Source organism: Dama dama, chromosome 15 (genome assembly GCF_033118175.1).
Source record: "Dama dama isolate Ldn47 chromosome 15, ASM3311817v1, whole genome shotgun sequence".
In the NCBI taxonomy this organism is placed as follows: domain Eukaryota; kingdom Metazoa; phylum Chordata; class Mammalia; order Artiodactyla; family Cervidae; genus Dama; species Dama dama.
This window is the reverse complement of record NC_083695.1, coordinates 55,087,387-55,108,862: the sequence shown is the minus strand read 5'-3', so window position 1 is coordinate 55,108,862 and position 21,476 is coordinate 55,087,387. Positions and strand designations below refer to the sequence as shown.

The 21,476-nt window shown below is 36.9% G+C and overlaps 1 protein-coding gene across 2 annotated transcripts in view; it reads left to right on the top strand.

Moving 5' to 3' along the window:
• Positions 1–21,476, top strand: part of PRKG1 (protein kinase cGMP-dependent 1) — a 1,349,869-nt gene that overhangs the window by 173,390 nt on the left and 1,155,003 nt on the right. For both annotated transcript variants that reach the window (XM_061162077.1, XM_061162076.1), the window contains exon 2: positions 120–286. In XM_061162077.1, the coding sequence (XP_061018060.1) occupies positions 120–286 (167 nt within the window). The remainder of the gene's footprint in view (positions 1–119; positions 287–21,476) is intronic.

Here is a 21,476-nt window from a genome sequence, read left to right as displayed (position 1 = left end):
TCAGGAAATTCTTGAATTCCTAACAAGAAAATGTATGCCAGACATTGGCTCTGTTCAACCTCACAGATTGTGAAAGCGCTTGTCAGTTGTGCCAGTAAATCTTCCCTCTCTTACCGCAGGTCCAAGGATCTCATAAAGGAGGCCATCCTTGACAATGACTTTATGAAGAACTTGGAGCTGTCGCAGATCCAAGAGATTGTGGATTGTATGTACCCAGTGGAGTATGGCAAAGACAGCTGCATCATCAAAGAAGGAGATGTGGGGTCACTGGTGTATGTCATGGAAGGTATGCTTTGTAACCACGTTCCCCTGACATTCAAATATTCTCTTTTCATCTTATCAGCCTGCACACAGATGGCAGTGCATTACATGAGACAATTCCATTTTTCTTTTTTGTTTTTGAGAAACAGTTTGAAAAGAGGGCGAACACTGCTTAGACACAGAGGTTGATTAATCATTTCAAGTGTTTGTGTTTAAACTTATTAAAATGAAAGTCTAGTATTTTTTCAGACATGGGGAAAGGATAATAACATGAAAGAAAGCATTGCTATTTATTGCACTGCATAAGACCACACACTGTCAGATCATTGAGCAAACTCAAAGCTTCAATGGAAGCTCAAGTCTATTGGAAGTATTTTTGGTCAGATAATCAAAGTATCTTCAATTCTGCTTTTACCTCCCAGTATATGACTGGCTTTCTGCTATGTTGCTTCTATAAAAAGAGGATGTTTTCAGTGTTTCCTGTGTGTCTGATAGAGGTGGATCATAAAGGTTGGATAGTGTATTAGCTTCCTGATTATTAAGAGTGGTAGCTTGTTTCATAAATCTTGCACAAACTAAGATAGAAACTGCTTTAAAAAACTGAGGCATGCACTGTATTAACATGTTTTATGCTTCTGTATATTTTCACATTATAAATTTTTAACTTGAAATTTATAATGGCATGTTTTCCTCTTGGGGGACGAAAAAGCCTGAAAGCATGAATGAATCAACTGAGAAGAAAGTGAGGTCAAAGATGTCTATAGTAGAAGACAGTTGGCTTAGAAAAATCACAATTGATTTATTTGGTGGCAGTTAGTGTTTTACCCAAAGCATTCATGCTGGTGTCCTATAACTGTCAGTTTTACAGGTCATTCAGAGGAGAGGTGTATTTGGGCAAGTCGATTAACTTCTCTGTTTCACCCAGCTTATGAAAAAGGAGATACTCTTTCTTTCTAGCAGTGATTCTCCACTGGTGATGATTCTGACCCCAGGAACATTTGGTGATGGTCAGAGATATGTGGTTGTCACAGGCTGGGTAAGGGTGGGCATGAAGGAGGCTCCTGGTGTCTAGTAGGTAAAGACAGGGGTGCTAATCAACAGGGCAGTGAGTGGCCCACAACCAAGCATTCCCTGTCCTTAGTGCCTGTGCTGAGAAATCTTGCTTTCTACCTTCTTTGCAGGATGGTTATGAAGTTAATATGAGTAAGCTGTGTGGATGTATAATGTAAAGTGTAAAGCATTATAGAATAACGATCAATATTATTTCTATTAAATACTTGAGAGTATGTAAAAAATGTTTTTTCTACATTCGTCATTCACCTTTTAATTTTTCTTTGTGATTCTTTCTTGACATACTGAAATCAGGCATTTGATATTTATTAATTTCTATCACTATTTTCTTTATAATTTTCAGCTTTGTGTCAATGTTACAAAGTTTCTCCCCACACCAAAAGGGTGTAAATGTTCGGTTAGGCTTTCCTCTGACAAAAACAAGCTACGGTAAACAAAAACACAAACAATATGTACTTGGCAGACAATTGCAGGGAAAGGAGGTGAAATTATAGGGAAAGGGTACATGTGGGTAGTGAGCAGGAGCAATTAGAAAAGTGGAAGAAATATATAGAGGCCAAGTGGAGACTATAAATATCGAGGCCAATGTTAAGAACTATTAACATTTAGAAACCAAGTTTAAAGCCTTTCTGAGATGATATTATATCAACAGTTTCATATTATTTGATTATTTGTGTATTTTATTGGCCAGGCACATTTTAAAGAACACAGATATTGTATAAAGCAGAGTGTACTTTACTTCAGTCATTTTAAATGCTCATCATTGGTATTCCAACAAAGGACCGACCACCTAGTCAAAGCTATGATTTTTCCAGTAGTCATGTATGGATGTGAGAGTTGGACTATAAAGAAAGCTGAGTGCTGAAGAATTGATGCTTTTGAACTGTGGTGTTGGAGAAGACTCTTGAGAGTCCCTTGGACTGCAAGGAGATCGACCTAGTAAATCCTAAAGGAAATCAGTTCTGAATATTCATTGGAAGGACTGATAGTGAAGCAGAAACTCCAATACTTCGGTCAGCTGATGCAAAGAACTGACTCATTGGAAAAGACCCTGATGCTGGGAAAGATTGCAAGTGGGAGGAGAAGGGGATGACAGAGGATGAGGTGGTTGGATGGCATCAGTGACGTGATGGACCTGAGTTTGAGTAGGCTTAGGGAGTTGGTGATGGATAGGGAAGCCTGGCATGCTGCAGCCCATGGGGTCACAAAGAGTCGGACAGCGACTGAGCGACTGAACTGAACTGATTGAATTCCATTCTAGAAATGAGTAGTTTGAAAACCTATATGTTCATGTCAGTTTTCCTTACACATTTTTTTCAAAAAATTTGTTTAATTCATGCCATTTCTGTTTTCTAAGACTAAATTCAACTTTACTAGCTATATTAGAAGGAGCTTGAAAATTGTACTTAATATTTGTCAGTTTTTAGAACTCATTGCCCAACTTATAGAGCATGCTTTTTCTAAACACTTTCTGTGTATAAAATTTATTTAATTCTCAAAGTGATCCTGTGAGGTAAGGGCTAGTATTTATTATCCCCTTTTATAAATGTGAAGACTGAGGCCCACCTGGTTTATAGTATAGTTAGGAGTGAACTCAAGTAATCTGGATTCAGAGCTCAAGCTTTTAATTATGGGACTCTGTATTGGTGATGGTTCTCCAGAGAAAAAGAGCCAATGGGATATATGTGTGTGTATATCTGGGTACTGAGAGAGAGGTTTATTTTAAGGAATTCCATGATTGTGGAGACTGGAAAGCCATCTGCTTGCTGGCAGAAGTCACCCTTCCTCCAGGTAGATCAATTTTTTTTCCTGATGAAACTTCAACTGATTGGATGAAGTCTTATCAACTTTAAGAAGGTAGTCTGCTTTAATTCAAAGACTACTAATTTAAATGTTAATTCCAGCAAAGAAATACCTTCATAGAAATGTCTGGTGTAATATTTGACCAAATATATGGATATCATGGGCTTTCAAGTTGACCTATAAAATTAACCATCACAGGTCCATTCCTTGTCAACGTGGCACCCGTACATATCTCCATAAACTATACCAAAATATCCAAGTAAAGACAATAATAAGGTCATACTTCTGCCTAACATGATAAAATAATCTTGTGTGTAAAGAAAACAAACAAGTCATTTTCCCAGAAAAGGATGCGAAGTCCTTGGGTGGTGGTCATTTCTCCTCTCCTCAATACCCCATATCTCAAATATTTTGATGCAACATTCAGTTCAGTTGCTCAGTCATGTCCAACTTTTTGCAACCCCATGGACTGCATCATGCCAGGCTTTCTTGTCTATCACCAGCTCCCGGAGCTTGCTCAAAGTCATGTCCATGTCAGTCAAAGTCAGTAATGTCATCTAACCGTCTTATCTTCTGTCGTCCCCTTCTCCTCCTGCCTTCAATCTTTCTCAGCATCAGGGTCTTTTCCAATGAGTCAGTTCTTCACATCAAGATACAACTTTAAGAAAACTTAAATACTATGAAATAAAGTCAATACATCTTATGTTACATGATAATGGGATCTGTGAGGAAGGGCAACAAGAATTTTATGCACAAGTGCACTACCTCAAACATACAAACGTAAATAAAAACATGTTTATAACAAAGAAGAAATATCCATAGCAGACTTCCCTAGGTAAATGTAAATACACTAATTTTTCCACATTTCATCAAGCTAATTTTAATATATTTTGTTTATCTTCTTTTTGCTGCTAGACTGACTAAATAGCAAGTCATCTCAATTATGTTTTTAAAAACAGGGTTCTAAATAGTGTATCAGTAGTCAAAGTCACAGATTTTGCAATGATGGTGTTGGTTGCTTTCAGTTAAATTCACTAAATGACTGTGTTCTTATAACCTGATGTGAAATCTGTCCCCAAGTTGTAATTCTAATCAATTCCATGTAATTTTGGCTTGATTTTATGCCAATATTCTCATGTGAAAATAATATAAAGTAAAAAAATCTTGTCATTTAAATTTTTATAAGCTTTAATTGAGGAAATGTTTCATTGCTTAATTAGTTTTTTATCAAACACATTTAATGTTCTCAAAATTTAGATGGCACTCTTCTTGATATAGATGGATTCTTTTTCATTTGTGAACATTATTAATATTTATAAAGAATATACCATAGCAACAATGGATGAAGAGAATAGAGGATCTTTCACAAACTTGCTTATTATCAAAACATTCAGAAAAACACCCAGGGAGTTTACATGGAAAACCATTCCAATTATTCCTGCCTCTTTTCAGTTAAATGAAGTTTTCTTCATAAAATGCTTGTTTAACATATGCTTTCAGTGATTTTTGTTTTAGCCTGGGCAGTGTCCCAAATATTATTGCATACCTAAATGCCAAATTTTCTCATCATTTTAACAGAATAGTCATATGTTAAGACTTAACTAATTAGGATGACAGGGAAAAAATCATCTGGAAGTAGTGTAAATATATCATGTATTTTCAAGCTAAATGAGTTGTATAACTTTCAGATATTTATAGTTACTTGCTAGTGGAAGTTTTAATTTCAAGTTTTGATTAGAATTATTTTAGTATGAGTTACTTAAGGTAGCAGTGGGTCAAATTGCTAAGGCTTGATCTATGTTTTAATCAAATTTCAAATATATAAATGACTTACAAAATAATTGAATACAGCTTATTTTCTTAAACCAATAGGTTTTGGTCTTAATTATGAAGTAATATTTGTTAATATCTTTATACTCTTGCCCTCTTTTTTTTCCATGAAGGTAAACTTCATCTTTGCTAAGTCACTTCAGTTGTCTGACTCTTTGCAACTCCAAGGACTGTAGCCCACCAGGCTCCTCTGTCCCTGGGATACTCCCAGGAAAGAATACTCAAGTAGGTTGCCATTTCCTTCTCCAGGGGTTGTTCCTGACCCAGGGACTGAACCTTATGTCTTCTATAATGGCAGGTGGGTGTGCCACCCAGGAAATCCAAAACTTCAACTACGGTCATCCAAAAGAAATTCTGATTTAGCGATTGAGAATTGGTAATGTAAATCAAACACCCTCTTTGGGAATCTGATTTAATATTTTTGTATTGAAAAATGTGTAGTTTATATCCATTGAAGTAATGTGCTTAGACATATTGCTTTTACAGATTTTCTGTGATCTTCACTGTGGAAGTGCATAGATTACATGTTATCTTCTAAAAATGGCAAGTATCTGTTTAGTGTTCTTTGTTGGCTATTTTAAGTTAAACTTTTAAGCGAAACCATCAAGCTGTTTTAATTTTTATTTTGCAGAGTGCTTGTTAATGATAACAGCTTTTATCAAGTGCTTATATATGGCATTGCCCCGATCCCTCTTCTCTTATTAGTTCCTTCTTTCTTTTTACAATCATGGCTATGATTTAGCTTAATCTTGGTCCACCTCTGAGCTTTTATTGTTTAAGACTAGAGTCTGACATGTATTGATACTCTCAAGGCTCTCTCTCTCTTTTTCTTTTTTCTGTCTACCATCAGTAGTGTTGATTTTGCTTCTCTCACAGGTTAAAAAAAATTTTTTTTTTAAGAAGCAGCAATTAAGAGTCTGACATGAAGATGCTTCAAGCTGTGTGGCATGGTCAAAAAGAAACAAACAAAAAATGAAACAATTCAAAAAGACAGGGTTTGAAGGTTCTGGGTCTGGGTGCTCTCAGAGAGAGCATGGATGGAATCTCCATGCCCTTTCCTCATACCCTATGCATTTCTTTCATCTGGCTGTTCCTAAGTTATACTCTTTTATAATAAACTGGTAATCTAGTAAGTAAAAAAAAAAAAAAGAAGCAGCAATTTTTTCAACTCATCATGCAGGTAATTTTTAGTAGGACTTTTTACACTGATGCTAAGTGATCTGTGATTGTCGTTGTTCGGTCTGTAAGTTGTGTCTGACTCTTTGCAACCCCATGAACTGCAGCACTCCGGGCTTCCCTGTCCTTCATTATCTCCCTGAGTTTGCTCAAATTCATGTCCATTGAGTCAGTGATGCCATCTAACCATCTCATCCTCTGTCACCCCCTTCTCCTCTTGCTGTCAGTCTTTACCAGCATCAGGGTCTTTTCCAATGAGTCCTCTCTTCACATCAGGCAGCCAAAGTATTGGAGCTTCAACTTCAGCACCAGTCCTTCCAATAAATATTCAGGGTTGATTTCCTTTAGGATTGACTGGTTTGATCTTTTTACTGTCTAAGGGACTCTCAAGAGTCTTCTCCAACACCACAGTTCAAAAACACCAATTCTTTGGCACTCAACTTTCTTCCTGGTCCAGCTCTCACATACATACTTGACTACTGGAAAAACCACAGCTTTGACTATATAGACCTTTGTTGACAGAGTGATGTCTCTGCTTTTTAATACACTGTCTAGGTTTGACATAGTTTTTCTTCCAAGGAGGAAGCATCTTTTAATTTTGTGGCTGCAGTCACGTTCAATCTCTAGATTCTGTTGCTAATTGCTCTGAGATTTCCCTTTGTCTTCTGAAGGCTGGTCTTCTGCTTCGCTTTGCAGTGAGTTGGTTGATACCAAGTCTGCCTGTTAAGCTGAAGTCCAACACTATTTGTTCTTCAGTGTGAATATGGATCATGCTGCTGCTGCTGCTGCTAAGTCGCTTCAGTCGTGTCCAACTCTGTGCGACCCCATAGACGGCAGCCCACCAGGCTCCTCCGTCCCTGGGATTCTCCAGGCAGGAACACTGGAGTGGGTTGCCATTTCCTTCTCCAATGATGAAAGTGAAAAGTGAAAGTGAAGTTGCTTAGTCGTGTCCAACTCTTAGCAACCCCAAGGACTGCAGCCTACCAGGCTCCTCCGTCCATGGGATTTTCCAGGCAAGAGTACTGGAGTGGGTCGTCATTGCCTTCTCCGATGGATCATGCCAGCCACTCACTATCAACAGTAAACTTACTCAACTTCATACTGCAAGTTCTCTCCTGCTCCCTTACTTTTCCCCCTGAAATATTTTTACTGTTTTTATAATTAAATAACATATGAAAACTGACATTCAAAGAGGGATTTTTATATAAAACTGAACATTAGTGAAGAGCCTCACCGTGTCAGCTGGTATTCAAAACACTATCCAAGAGTATGAGGGAATTGAATGTATTTTCATATGAATTAGCTCAGCAAATTTAACACGAGAAACAGGCCATTTTATTCTCCGAAGTCAGGTGGTGCCTTTTGGCCTTATGAGTGGTTCATGTTCATCTGAAAGCTATCTTTAGAATAGTTAAAATATCAAAGCATTTAAAGTTATTTTTGCAGTCCCTTTACTAGATCAAGCTTATCATGTTAATGCTAAAGAAGAAGCTTATGTACTATGCTAAAAAACAAGACAACAGACCCCAGATTCAGCCACTTATGCAGAGTCCCATGTCACTAAATTGAGACTCTGTTATAGTTTTGACTCTCCTAGAAACGGAATCTTAAACCAGACAATCAGGTGTCACCTAATTAGCACCAGTTAGGTCATCTATCAGGTAGGATCCTGCTATCCCTAAAAGGAAAACAACTTTGCCATAACCAGTCTACCTTTTTTCCTCTAATGTAACTTCCTTGTTCCTCCTCCTTTATGCCTATAAAAATCTTTTATTTTGTACAGCTCCTTGAAGTTCCTTTCTTAGCTGCTTAATTGAATACTGTCCAATTCATGAATTGTTAATTAAAACCAATAAGATATTTAAAATTTACTCAGTTGAATTTTTTTTTTTTATTAGTTGGAGGCTAATTACTTCACAACATTTCAGTGAGTTTTGTCATACATTGATATGAATCAGCCATGGATTTACACGTATTCCCCATCCCGTTCCCCCCTCCCACCTCCCTCTCCACCCAATTCCTCTGGGTCTTCCCAGTGCACCAGGCCCGAGCACTTGTCTCATGCATCCCACCTGGACTGGTGATCTATTTCACCATAGATAATATACATGCTGTTCTTTCGAAACATCCCACCCTCACCTTCTCCCACAGAGTTCAAAAGTCTGTTCTGTACTTCTGTGTCTCTTTTTCTGTTTTGCATATAGGGTTATCGTTACCATCTTTCTAAATTCCATATATATGTGTTAGTATGCTGTAATGTTCTTTATCTTTCTGGCTTACCTCACTCTGTATAATTGTTTCTTAACAACTACTTAAATAAAAACAAAAGAAAACAAAATATATTTAGAAAAATGTTATAAGCAAAGAGGATTTGAGATTTTTAAGTGTGAATATTGAAACATATTTCAGTTATGGAGTTAGTGGCAAAAATAGGGATCTGATATAGTTAGATGTCCCACAGGGTATCATGTTTATTTTGGGGTGCCAAGCTTCCAAAAAGACTTTAATACACTTGAGTGAGTTCAGGAAGCATGACATTTATTTTTAGCGAGTGACATGTCTTGTATGGATGGACGGTTTAGGAGGAAATGATAACTGTCTTTAAAAGCTGAAAACACTGTCGCGTGAAAAGGGAACTGGTCTTCATGAGTTTAGATGACGTGAGAAAATGCAAGTTATAGGGAAGTCTACACTGGGTCTTCTTGAGAGTCAATATTCTGCTAAGTAATATGTTCCAGAAATGAATAAAGCAGTCTGATGTTATGGCAAGAACACCATCTCAGGAGGCTTTCTAGCAGTGATTATAAGACATCTGCTTGGAGAAATTTAGTGTGGGTAGAAGAGGAATTCCCTGTGGCTGAATTGAACACATCTCCAATCTTTTCCCTAAACTCCAAGCTTCTGAGTCTGTGGTTTTCTGAACAAATATTTTACAAGTTACCTTATGAGAACCCAACCTCCAAATTTGCTTCTTAGAAACTCACCCTTATATGCAATATGCATGCTTTCTTTGGGGGTGTTTTTATATCTTGTATCATATACATCAGGTAATACTGAAAGTATTCTTATGCTACTTCATTTTTCTTCCAGTAGTGTCTTCTATTTTATTACCCAATTTCTTTATCCTTTCTGCTATTGATTATATTTGGGTTGTTTCCAGTTACTTTGATCCTGATTATTTATGAAGCTGAGCATCTTCATATGTTTATAAGCTGTTGTGTTCTATGAAGTCTGTTGTAGTGTTCTGTCCATTTTTCTGTTGGTTGGTTGACTTTACGTATTTTGGAGTTTAATCTTTGTCAATTGCATGCATTATAAATATTTTCTCTCATCTGTAGCATGTATTTTCACTTTGTGATATCTTCTGGTGAAAAAAAGCTATTTTAATGTAGTCAAATATGTCAGTCTACTTCTTGGCTTGTGCTTTTTGTAACTTTATAAGAATACTGGAAGGCAGGGTTTCTCATGCCTATGAATGTGTGAGTATGTGTATATCCCTGAAGGTGTGTGTATAGGTTAGGGATGTGAGATATTATCTCTGAAGTAGTAGATCCACATTTATAATATAAAGAAGAGTTGTCTCTTTCAAAGCAGGAAGCTGGAAAGGCAGTTCATTTTTGCCTCTGTTTGTTTTTTTTTTCCCCACCATATTTAAACAATTTATAAATTGTGCTCAGGGGACAGTGAATATGGTTTTGAATATGCTTGATGACAACAATTTTCCTGTGAGTGTATATTCTATATCTGGAAATAATCAGAAGCCATTTAGTGACAGATATGATGAATGGGGTTCAGTTTAGTCACTCAGTCATGTCCAGCTCTTTGAGACCTCATGGACTGCAGCGTGCCAGGCTTCTCTGTCGATCACCAACTCCTGGACTTGCTCAGACTCATGTCCATTGCGTTGGTGATGCCATCCTCTGTCATCCCCTTCTCCTCCTGCCTTCAATCCCTCCCAGCATCAGGGTCTTTTCCAGGGAGTCAACTCTTCGCGTGAGGTGGCCAAAGTATTGGAGTTTCAGTTTCAGCATCAGTCCTTCCAATGAACACCCAGGACTGATCTCCTTTAGGATGGACTGGTTGGATCTCCTTGCAGTCCAAGGGACTCTCAAGAGTCTTCTCCAACACCACAGTTCAAAAGCATCAATTCTTTGGCACTCAGCTTTCTGTATGGTCCAACTCTCATATCTATACATGACTACTGGAAAAACCATAGCCTTGACTAGATGGACCTTTGTTGACAAAATACTGTCTCTGCTTTTTAATATGCTGTCTAGGTTTGCCATAGCTTTTCTTCCAAAGAACAAGGGTCTTTTAATTTCATGGCTGCAGTCACCATCTGCAGTGATTTTGGAGCCCAAGAAAATAAAGTCTGTCACTGTTTCCATTGTTTCCCCACCTACTTGCCACAAAGTGATGGGACTGGATGCCATGATTTGATGATTAATACTCTCTCTTTTTTTTTGACTAAAATGTATAAGGACATATGTATATGTACCATTATGAAGTAGTAAAATTTTTTTAATAAAATTCAAGAAAAATCTGAGATGCCTAATCAAGAACATTGTTATCATAAAATGACATATTTTGAAAGATATTGTTCTTAATACTGATTTGGCTACTTATGTCCTTGTTTGATTTTATAGGGTAAGTCTTACCATGTTGTGGTTATAACAGTATATAGTTCTCCATTTTCTTTCTAAATTATTAATGGTGGGAAAAAAAGGTGAGGCATCTGGCTTTTACTTTTGAAGACTCTTGAAAGCCAAAATAATTAAAACTTGCTATGCTTATTTTTTTGAGACGAGAGTTAAGAAAAGTATCAGCTGTTTTCAAAAAAGTAATCTAAAATTGGCAAAGTAGATCATGGATTGTGTTAAAAAGGTACAACTATCTTTTTTCTCCCTGTTGGCTCAGGTGGTAAAGAATTCACCTGTAATGCGAAAGACCTGGGTTCTATCCCTTTGTTGGGAAGATCCCCTGGAAGAGGGCGTGGCAACCCACTCCAATATTCTTGCATGCAGGATGCCCATGGACAGAGGAGCCTGGTGGGCTACAGTCCATGGGGTTGCAAAGATTTGGGCACAACTGAACAACTAAACACAAACATATGTGTTTGTTCTTAATGGTTATGGGATTTATTTCTATGGGGACTCATTTTGCTAAAATATCAATATCTCATTCTTCAGTTTTTAGAGAATGGCAAATTTGAAAGTTTAAAAATATATTTTTGATGAAAACTAAAACCAAAAATAACTTTGCTGAAAAAACGAAAAGAAAATGTGGATTAGTCCTTCTTGACAATAGTGTAAGAACATGTTGCTCTCTTACTAATGAGCTGAAATTTGCTTCAGTCATCCTTTCATGAGACTATTGAGTAGTTTGCATGCTGAACACTAAACAGGATTCTAAAATTGTTGAGGGTTCGTTTTAAGAACACATAGATGTATTTTTTCAGAGACTTTAACAAGATTTCCAATGATTTTTGTGGGAGGCTGGATAGACTAATGCTTTTAATATCCATCTCTCTAATGAAAAATCCTTGAATGGTTAGTAATCGTTTTGGCACAGTCTCAGGGCAGGGAAGAAGGGTGCTACTTCCCAGAACTACCACAGCAACACGCACGCCACTCTAGGGAGGATCCGAATGGATCTCTGAAACCCTTGTTGAAATTCTCCTATGACTCCACATCTAAGGAACATAGCCTGTAATTGCACATATGTTATCTGAATATAATTACTGTACCTTTGGAAGATTGCAGTCTGATCTTAATATTTATATGAAGACAAGTCTTATCTTTATATTTTATATTAAGGCCCTTCCATAAACTCCATTCTGATGAAAATATTTTTGTACCAAAGTTCCTGCAATAGTACCCAGTTTTAGAATTATGCTAAAGGACTTAAATAGTATTAAAATCAATACCTTAGAATCCACATTTCATGCATATTAAAATATCAAAGACTTGTTATTGAGTGTATTTACATTAATGATTTATTTGGTACTTTTTTTTTGTCTAACTTGTCAAACTTTACCAGAATAAGTAGCTGTCTTTGTATCACAGAACTCTTAGAGTTCTTCATAAGAATATGAAAGTAAAAGTCACTCAGTCATGTCCAACTCTTTGTGAATCCATGAGCTATTGGAATTCTCCAGGCTAGAATACTGGACTGGGTAGCCTTTGCCTTCTCCAGGGGTCTTTCCAACCCAGGGATTGAACCCAGGTCTCCTGTATTGCAGGTGGATTCTGTACCAGTTGAAACAAGTATACTATCAAGGGTGAAACAGATCACCAGCCCAGGTTGGATGCATGAGACAAGTGCTCGGGGCTGGTGCACTGGGAAGACCCAGAGGGATGGGATGGAGAACACATGTAAATCCATGGCTGATTCATGTCAATGTATGGCAAAAACCACTACAATATTGTAAAGTAATTAGCCTCCAACTAATAAAAACAAATGGAAAAAAAAAGTAAATTAATTTTCATTAAAAAAAAAAAAATATATATATATATGGGAGCAAATGCTTTTAAACCCAAACATTGTTTACTTTCTATTTACTCTTTGCAGTCTCATGTTATTTAGCAAGAAGAGTTAGGTTATTTTGTACATTTTGCAATATCAAAGCAAGTTACTCTGCTAATTTATTAATAGCAAAGCCATATTAGAAAAAGCATCTTGTAAGGGTGGCGAAACTTTTATGAAAGGTAGTTTTCTATTTCACAAATACACAATGGTATATTTTCAGAGGAAAACCAAAACTTCTCATTAAATCAGAATTAATAGTATTTAAAGTTTCCTTCAAATATTAGGTATGTTCCTTTAAAAATCATTTATTCCCTGTTGGAAGAAGAAGGGAGTGAGCATTTATTCCCAGCAGAGCTTAATTAATAGCGTATTGTAATAATTTTCACTGAAAGCCATTCACACACTCATTAATTTCTTTTTTATGTTTTTATAACTATAAGAAAATAATCAATGTTACATTTTATAGTTCATGTTTATAGATCATCATTTTACATTCCTATGTTATTATATTGTATTTCATAATGGTTTAGAATATTTAATACCTTCAGCATATTCTTAATGTAGATTTATGCTTTCTCCAGTGGATTATTCAATAATTGTGTGCATGTGTGCATAGTACGTGCCCTCAAACTAAAGATGTTTTTAGAAGATTTACGGTGCAAAGATTTGTATTGACTCATCCTGTTGAAAATATACACATGAACATATTTGTGTCCATTTATGTGTTATGATTTTACATGAACTTATCCATTCTCAGAGTTCATATTATCTTCCAGGAGATGATGGGGTGGTGATAGTATCATATGTAGAATATGCAAAGAGCTGACTCATTGGAAAAGACCCTGATGCTGGGCAAGATTGAAGGCAGGAGGAGAAGGGGACGACAGAGGATGAGATGGTTGGATGGCATCACCGACTCAATGGACATGAGTTTGAGCAAGGTCCAGGAGATAGTGAAGGACAGGGAAGCCTGACGTACTGCAGTCCATGGGGTTCCAAAGAGTTGGACATGACTGAGCGACTGAACAGTAACAATAGGCTTCTATAAATGGTTAAATTTCAAATTTACAAGAAAAATAGAAAATTAATCATTGTAAAGGCTCTCATGTGAATTAAAAGTTAGTCTGCAAAGGAAAAACAGTTGGTTGATAGGTTTATGAGCACCACTGTGCATGCCACTCTCTTAAAATTAAGATGACTTGTGTGGAAAGTTGTGAAATTTCATTTAATTATATGAATTTGAATTATTATATAGTATATCACTTCTAAAGGTGAAAGACATATGAAATAGGAAAAAATGTTTCAGCAGATTTTTCTTTGTGTTCAGAATTAGGTTACATATATACAAAGCAGGCATTGCTAAACCACCATCCTTTCGTCTCCCTCCATATGGTGTGTTTCTACAAAAGTAGAAAGAGTGTTATAGATAAAGCAGAGCTTAGATTTGACTGAATGTAGTTCATGAATATATGAAATTCTTTGTATTTCCCTCAACAGTTTTCAATAGCAAAGAAAGTACTCAATGAACTTCTTTTTGCAATAGTTTCTTTACCATGATTCACTAATTCATTTATTTGACTATTATTCATTTGTTTGTCCAAGGGCCTTTCTCTTCTAGAGCTTCAATCCTGGTGATGGTAGTAGGGGAAAAACATAAAGAACGTGCATGGAGATAAGTACATACATTCCAATAGTGACCAGTGCTATGAATGCTTTCAATACAACAGAATGATGTAGGAGGGAATCATGAAGATGGGTCTGGCAATTACTGGATAGGTCAAGGAGGGCTTCGCTGAGAGGGTAACATTTGAGTTGAGACCTGAGTGACAAGGACGAACCAGATATACAGTGTGGGCAGAGAATTCCAGATGAGGATAATGGCAAGTAGTAGTAAGATGAGTGACAAGGAAGAACCAGATACACAGTGTGGGTAGAGAATTCCAGATGAGGACAATGGCAAGTAGTAAAGGCTGGGTGAATGTTAAAGAGATAGAAAGAAAGCAATGGCATGAGTTAAGGTTGAAGAGGTTGACAGAGGCAAGTCTACTTGTAGTAGCCTATAAGTATTGAGTTGGCCAATAAGTTCATTTGGTTGTTCTATATGGTGTAATGGAAAACTCCAAGCCAACATATTTGCCAAGCCAGTAATTTATTAATTTTTTTCTAAATCAAGAGATTGGAAAAGCAGTAGATGAGTTTAGGTTGAGATGGGACCTGGTTCCATTTATGTTTTATAGGTAGAAGAATGGATTAATTGCTCTAATAATCAAAGGTTGGAAAACATGCATTGTAGAGTTGTGGAGGAAGCAGGGGTACCATTTGGGAGGCTATGGCAGTAATCTAAGTGAAATAGAATTTTGGCTTGGGCTAAGATGGCAGCATGGAAGATGGGGGCAATATGATATATTCTGGCAGCTCTTAGTTGTGATTGGGAGTAAAAGAAAGAGAAATTGGGAATGACTTGTAGGTTTTTTATTTAAATAGGTGAATGGTGGTGCCAGTTTCTGAGATGGCAAAAAGTGAAAGGCATTTATGCTTAAGAAAGTAAATTAAGGAATCTCCACACTGTTTTCCATAGCGGCTGTACTAGTTTGCATTCCCACCAACAGTGTAAGAGGGTTCCCTTTTCTCCACACCCTCTCCAGCATTTATTGCTTGTAGACTTTTGGATAGCAGCCATCCTGACTGGCGTGTAATGGTACCTCATTGTGGTTTTGATTTGCATTTCTCTAATAATGAGTGATGTTGAGCATCTTTTCATGTGTTTGTTAGCCATCTGTATGTCTTCTTTGGAGAAATGTCTGTTTAGTTCTTTGGCCCATTATTTGATTGGGTCATTTATTTTTCTGGAATTGAGCTGCAGGAGTTGCTTGTATATTTTTGAGATTAATCCTTTGTCTGTTTCTTCATTTGCTATTATTTTCTCCCAATCTGAGGGCTGTCTTTTCACCTTACTTATAGTTTCCTTTGTAGTGCAAAAGCTTTTAAGTTTCATTAGGTCCCATTTGTTTAGTTTTGCTTTTATTTCCAATATTCTGGGAGGTGGGTCATAGAGGATCTTGCTTTGATTTATGTCGGAGAGTGTTTTGCCTATGTTCTCCTCTAGGAGTTTTATAGTTTCTGGTCTTACATTTAGATCTTTAATCCATTTTGAGTTTATTTTTGCCATATGACCCAGCAATCCCACTTCTGGGCATACACACTGAGGAAACCAGATCTGAAAGAGACACGTGCACCCCAATGTTCATCGCAGCACTGTTTATAATAGCCAGGACATGGAAGCAACCTAGATGCCCATCGGCAGATGAATGGATAAGGAAGCTGTGGTACAAATACACCATGGAATATTACTCAGCCATTAAAAAGAATTCATTTGAACCAGTCCTAATGAGATGGATGAAGCTGGAGCCCCTTATACAGAGTGAAGTAAGCCAGAAAGATAAAGAACATTACAGCATACTGACACATGTATATGGAATTTAGAAAGGTGATAACGATAACCCTATATGCAGAACAGAAAAAGAGACACAGAAATACAGAACAGACTTTTGAACTTTGTGGGAGAATGTGAGGGTGGGATATTTCAAAAGAACAGCATGTATACTATCTATGGTGAAACAGATCACCAGCCCAGGTGGGATGCACGAGACAAGTGCTCCGGCCTGGTGCACTGGGAAGACCCAGAGGAATCAGGTGGAGAGGGAGGTGGGAGGGGGGATCGGGATTGGGAATACATGTAAATCCATGGCTGATTCATATCAATGTATGACAAAACCCACTGGAAAAAAAAAAAAAAGAAAGTAAATTAAGATTGCTGTTCAGACAATGTGAAGTTAAAGTGCCGATTAGACAGCTCACTGGAGATGTCATGTTGATGACAGTGGATACAAGTCTGAAAGCTCAGTTAAGAGGTCAGATTGTAGAGGTGGAAGTATTCTAACTACACCAGGCAAGTGAAGAAGATTGATCAAAGTAGTTATCTTATAACTATAGTTGTTTTATGTGTAGCAGATTAAATGGATAAATCATGGATATTTTTCTTGTTTCGTCACTAAGTCATGTCCAACTCTATTTGACTCCATGGACTGCAGCACGCCAGGCTTCCCTGTCCTTCACCATCTCCCTTGCTCAAATTCATGTCCATTGAGTCGGTGATGCCATCCAACCTTCTCATTCTCTTTCATCCACTTCTCCTTCTATATAGATATTCATAAATATTTTTAAATCCTTCATGAAAATTCCTTGTAGAAAACTGAAATTTTCTTCCTACATTGTGTAAACTAGTATCCTTAATGCAGCATTCTCAACGTGAAGTCTGTGGACCCTTTTAGGGGCTCCTTGAGTTCAAAAACTATTTTCATAATAATACCAGCATGGTATTTGTTGCCCTCTGTCTCAATCTCTCATGAGAGTACAGTGGAATTTTCGAAAGGCCATATGATATGTAATATTTATTGTTGCTTAGTTGCTGAGTTGTATCCAATGCTTTTGTGACTCCAGGGACCATAGCCTGTCAGGCTCCACTGTCCATGGAATTTCCCAAGCAAGAATACTGGAGTGGGTTGCTATTTTCTTCTGCAGGGTATCTTCCCATCCCAGGGATCGAACTCACGTCTCCTGCATTGGTGGGAGGATTCCTTACCACTGAACCACCTGGGAAGCCCAATAAAGTGATATAGCAGCTGATTGATACAGAAGCAGTTAATGTAGCTGCCTTCTATTGAGCCAGACATCAATTAGATTTCCAAAAAGTATAAAGTACTGGGGTGGTTCCTACTGAATTTTTTGTTTTTAAAATGTATTTAATTTTATTAAAAAATATTTTAAAATGTAATAAGTCTGCTATTACTTTCAAGTGAATAGTTATTTTTTTTAAATTCTGTTTTAAGCTTTAATAGAATAAATGTAGTAAATGTAGCCCACATAAGCAAAAGCTTTTTGAGGTTTTCAGTAATTTTTCATAACATAAAGAGGTTTTGAGGCTAAAAGTTTGAGAATCACTCCCTTGAGCTATATGATTCAAATACAAATATGACAAATTGGATGTTTGTTTCAGAAAACAAGCTAGGATTAGTTTAAGCACATCAGAATATCAGATATCAACTCCCCAACCTTCAAATAGCATAGAAATAGTAACATGTTAGAAAACAAATGTTTTTAAATGAAGTCTTGGTACATTAGAAGCAGAAATATTTCGGTAAAGGCTGGCATTTAAATCTAGAGCAAATAGCCCATACATATCAACAATGGGCAAGTAAATTCCATAGAAGAGCTTATTATTCTGTTAATTGCATTCCATTTCACAGTTTGAAAGGTATTCTTGAGGCATGTTGTAGGTTCTGTTTGCACACTTATTTCTAATGTTTGAGATTTAAGAATTGACTTGAGTTTCCCAGTGATTATCCTGATTTAGTGTAGTAGGATACTGCTTTTTTGTAATTAGACATTAATTATCATTCTAAAGGAATAAAAGAATCAAATATTTTTAAATTTAATCGGCATTTTGGAGGAGAAAATTTCTTTACCTTGTGCTTATTTCTCACTTAAAAACATCCTTGAAAATGTAGCATTTTGTATTCTAAAGGCTCAGAACAACCCATCTGATGCCTTAAATGTTTTCAAATTTGAAAAGAGAATTTATTATTTTACATGTGGTCCAGTGGAACACTCTTAATGTGTAGGTAAACCTAAATTGTCAGCTATTGATTGGTTTTCTCTTTTAAAATACTCATTGCTAAGTAAATATTTGAAATCTCTGCATATTTCTCTTGTGATGCATTTTGCAAAGAGCTTTTTCATTTGCTAGTGCGTTTGCTCGTTCTTGATATCTCACCACCATGCTATTAAACATTTTCTTGGAATGACTTGAGAAAAGATGCTACTTTCATTTATTGTATGACAACGTTCTTTCTTCTCCCCAAGGCGGCTTTTATGAGATAAGTAATGTTGAGAGATGAAAGGCTTACTCCAACTGTGAACACATATGTCACTATATTGTGATGAGAAATTAATTTTAGTATTTGTTCTTTATACAAGTTATAGTTCAGTATTTTATACAAAAGTACATGTTGTTTCCTGTTCTCACAAAGCATAGACTATTCTTGGAATAACCAGACTACTGAACTAGGTTTCTGTCTCTCTTGCTTTATGTTGTAAGCTTTGGTGTCAGTTGTCAAGTGAGAGAAATGACCACTGACTAAAAGCTGCAATTCCTGGGAGTTGAATCCAGATCTATCCCTTAGGCAGCCATTTGGTCATATTGAAGTAATCCTTTCTGCACTTTACTTACTCTGTTTCCCTACTTTGTGGGTGATACCTCTTTTCCCCTAACATTAGCTCAAACTGGAAACCCAAGAGTGATTCCAGGCTCCACAGCTGTTGATCTGCAAATCCTCGTCATCTGTTGGTTTATTGCTATCATGGGTCCCTGTCTGCTACTGTTTTGATTCAGGACTATGATAACTTTTTTTGAAATTTTCCAACAATTCCTTCCTCTATATCTGTTTGTCTCTAGATCTTATTTCACTTTCATATGTTCTCTACACTACCATGAGCAAGGTCTTTCTCAAAGACAAATATGTCTATGTCATCTCCTTGTTTGACGTTTTCCAGTGCCACCTCATGGCAAAAATCCAAACTCCTTTGGGTAGTTGACTCTACGGTGTAATGAAGAGAGCTGGGTTTTGAAACTTAGTAGATACGAACTTGAATCATAACTTTGCCATCTAAATAGCTTAGTAAACTTGGGGAAATTCTTTAACCTTTTCTAGTCATCATTGCCTCATTTGTCAAATACTGTACATCAAGCATCAAGTCCTGTGTGTGGCACCTGGGGCGACTTTTGCTCATGGACCTTCTTCTACCTACCTGCTTAATTCCTTGCACTCACCAGTGTGTGCCTCTGGCTCAGCTTCCTCAAATACTTTCTTGTGTCTCTGACTCTGTGCTTTCCTCTGACTGGAGTATGTACACTGAAATATTACTGCTCTTCAGAGTCAGTGTAGGAGTTGACTCTGCTAAGAAACCTTCTGTGACACCTCCCGACTGGGCTGGATTCTTTCCTAAAGTTTCTGTGACATTTTCCGTGTCCCCCTACGTAAACATGTTTATCAGACTGTGTTTTGTTCATTCATCCAATTTATTCATTCAGGAAAGATTTATTTTGCATGTATTATGTGCCCTGTTCTTCCTCTCCTCCCTGTCCCAGATTTGTGAATGCCCAGTAACACCTGGTGATGGCCCAGCTTCAGTTCTCTATGCAGTGATCACACCTAGGTGATTCTGAACCAATAAGATGGAAGAAACTTGGGAGTCTGAATAGCCACGTGAAATATAGCTGCCACCAGCATCCTCCACTGACCTCAAGGATATGACATGAAAGGGAAATAAACACATTTTTTTTTGTGAATCGTTGTATTTTGAGGGCCCTTTGTTACTCCAACTTAGTGAACCTCTAATACAATAAATACACAAACAGTGATTGGACCCAGGGCATCCGCTGACAGTCTTGCTCCTCAGATAGTCTTCCCAGTTTCTTTAAAAGGTAACTCCAGTATTCCAGTTGTTCAGGCCCCAAATTTGGAATCCTTCACTCTTTTCTTTAGGTCGCATACCATTTTCAATCCAATCATTATCAAATTCTATTGTCACAACTTCTGAAATAGTTCCTAAATTTGAACGTTTCTTACTATCTCCATTTGTACCCCTTTAGTCCAAGTCACCATTATCCCTCTTCTGAACTATTTCAATAGCTTCCCTGTATCTCTGCTTCCTTCGTTGCTTCCAGAGAGTTTGTCACAGCTGCAAGAAGCTCTAAGTTAAAGCTTGTAGCTCTTCTGCTCAAACCCTTCTAGGGATTCCCATCTTGATTGAAAGGAAAAAAAGAATATATATTAAAAGTCCTTACCATGGCTATGATGCCATTGGAACTCTTAAATCATTGATTTCTTTATGTACCTTCCTCACCTCCACCCCTGTGATCCCTCACTCCATCCCAGCCACACTAGCTTCCACACTGTTTTTTAAACATGTCAACCTTAACTCTGTCTCAGGGCTTGGCATGTTTTTATTATTTTGCTTAAAATGCTCTTCCTTCAAATATTAGCATGGCCCCATTATCATCTCACTCATGTCTCTGCTTCTGCTTAATGTTCAACGTACAGAGACCATCCCTGACTGCCTGCATAATATACCAATCCCTTTCCCATCCTGTATGGTACTCTCTACCACTTAAGCAACTTAAAAGTCAGGAACTATTAATACCTGTGTTCTCTATAATCCCAGTACTTAACTATAGTGCCTGCACACTGTACATATTCCCTACATGTTGGTTTCATTAATACCAAATTAATTATATGGGACATAAATTATTATATATAGGATATTACACTTCCTCCTATGATCTTTTGAATTAATTTCATAATTCAATTTTTACTTTTCAGACTATATTTTTAATGCAAGTTTGTTACTAATACAGAAAAACTATCTTTAAGTCAGGGTCTCACATTTGTTTATTATCCAGGATGGACAAATCATAAAGAGTTTTATTTATGTTTTTTAAGGGAATATTTACCTAACACGTTTGCTTCCAGATAACAATCCCAGAAATTACACTTGGTGGTGAAAGAATGATTCACTTCATGTCACAAAATTGTACTCCTAGTCCAAACTGCTTAATTCTTCAAACCTCGTATAACATTCCAATTGAGACTATGTGCTCTTGTTTCTTTCTAGTACTATTTAGCTTAGGCATTAGAGAAGATGTATTTTGGTTTAAAGCTTTTTTTTTTCCAATAAGAGATTCATAA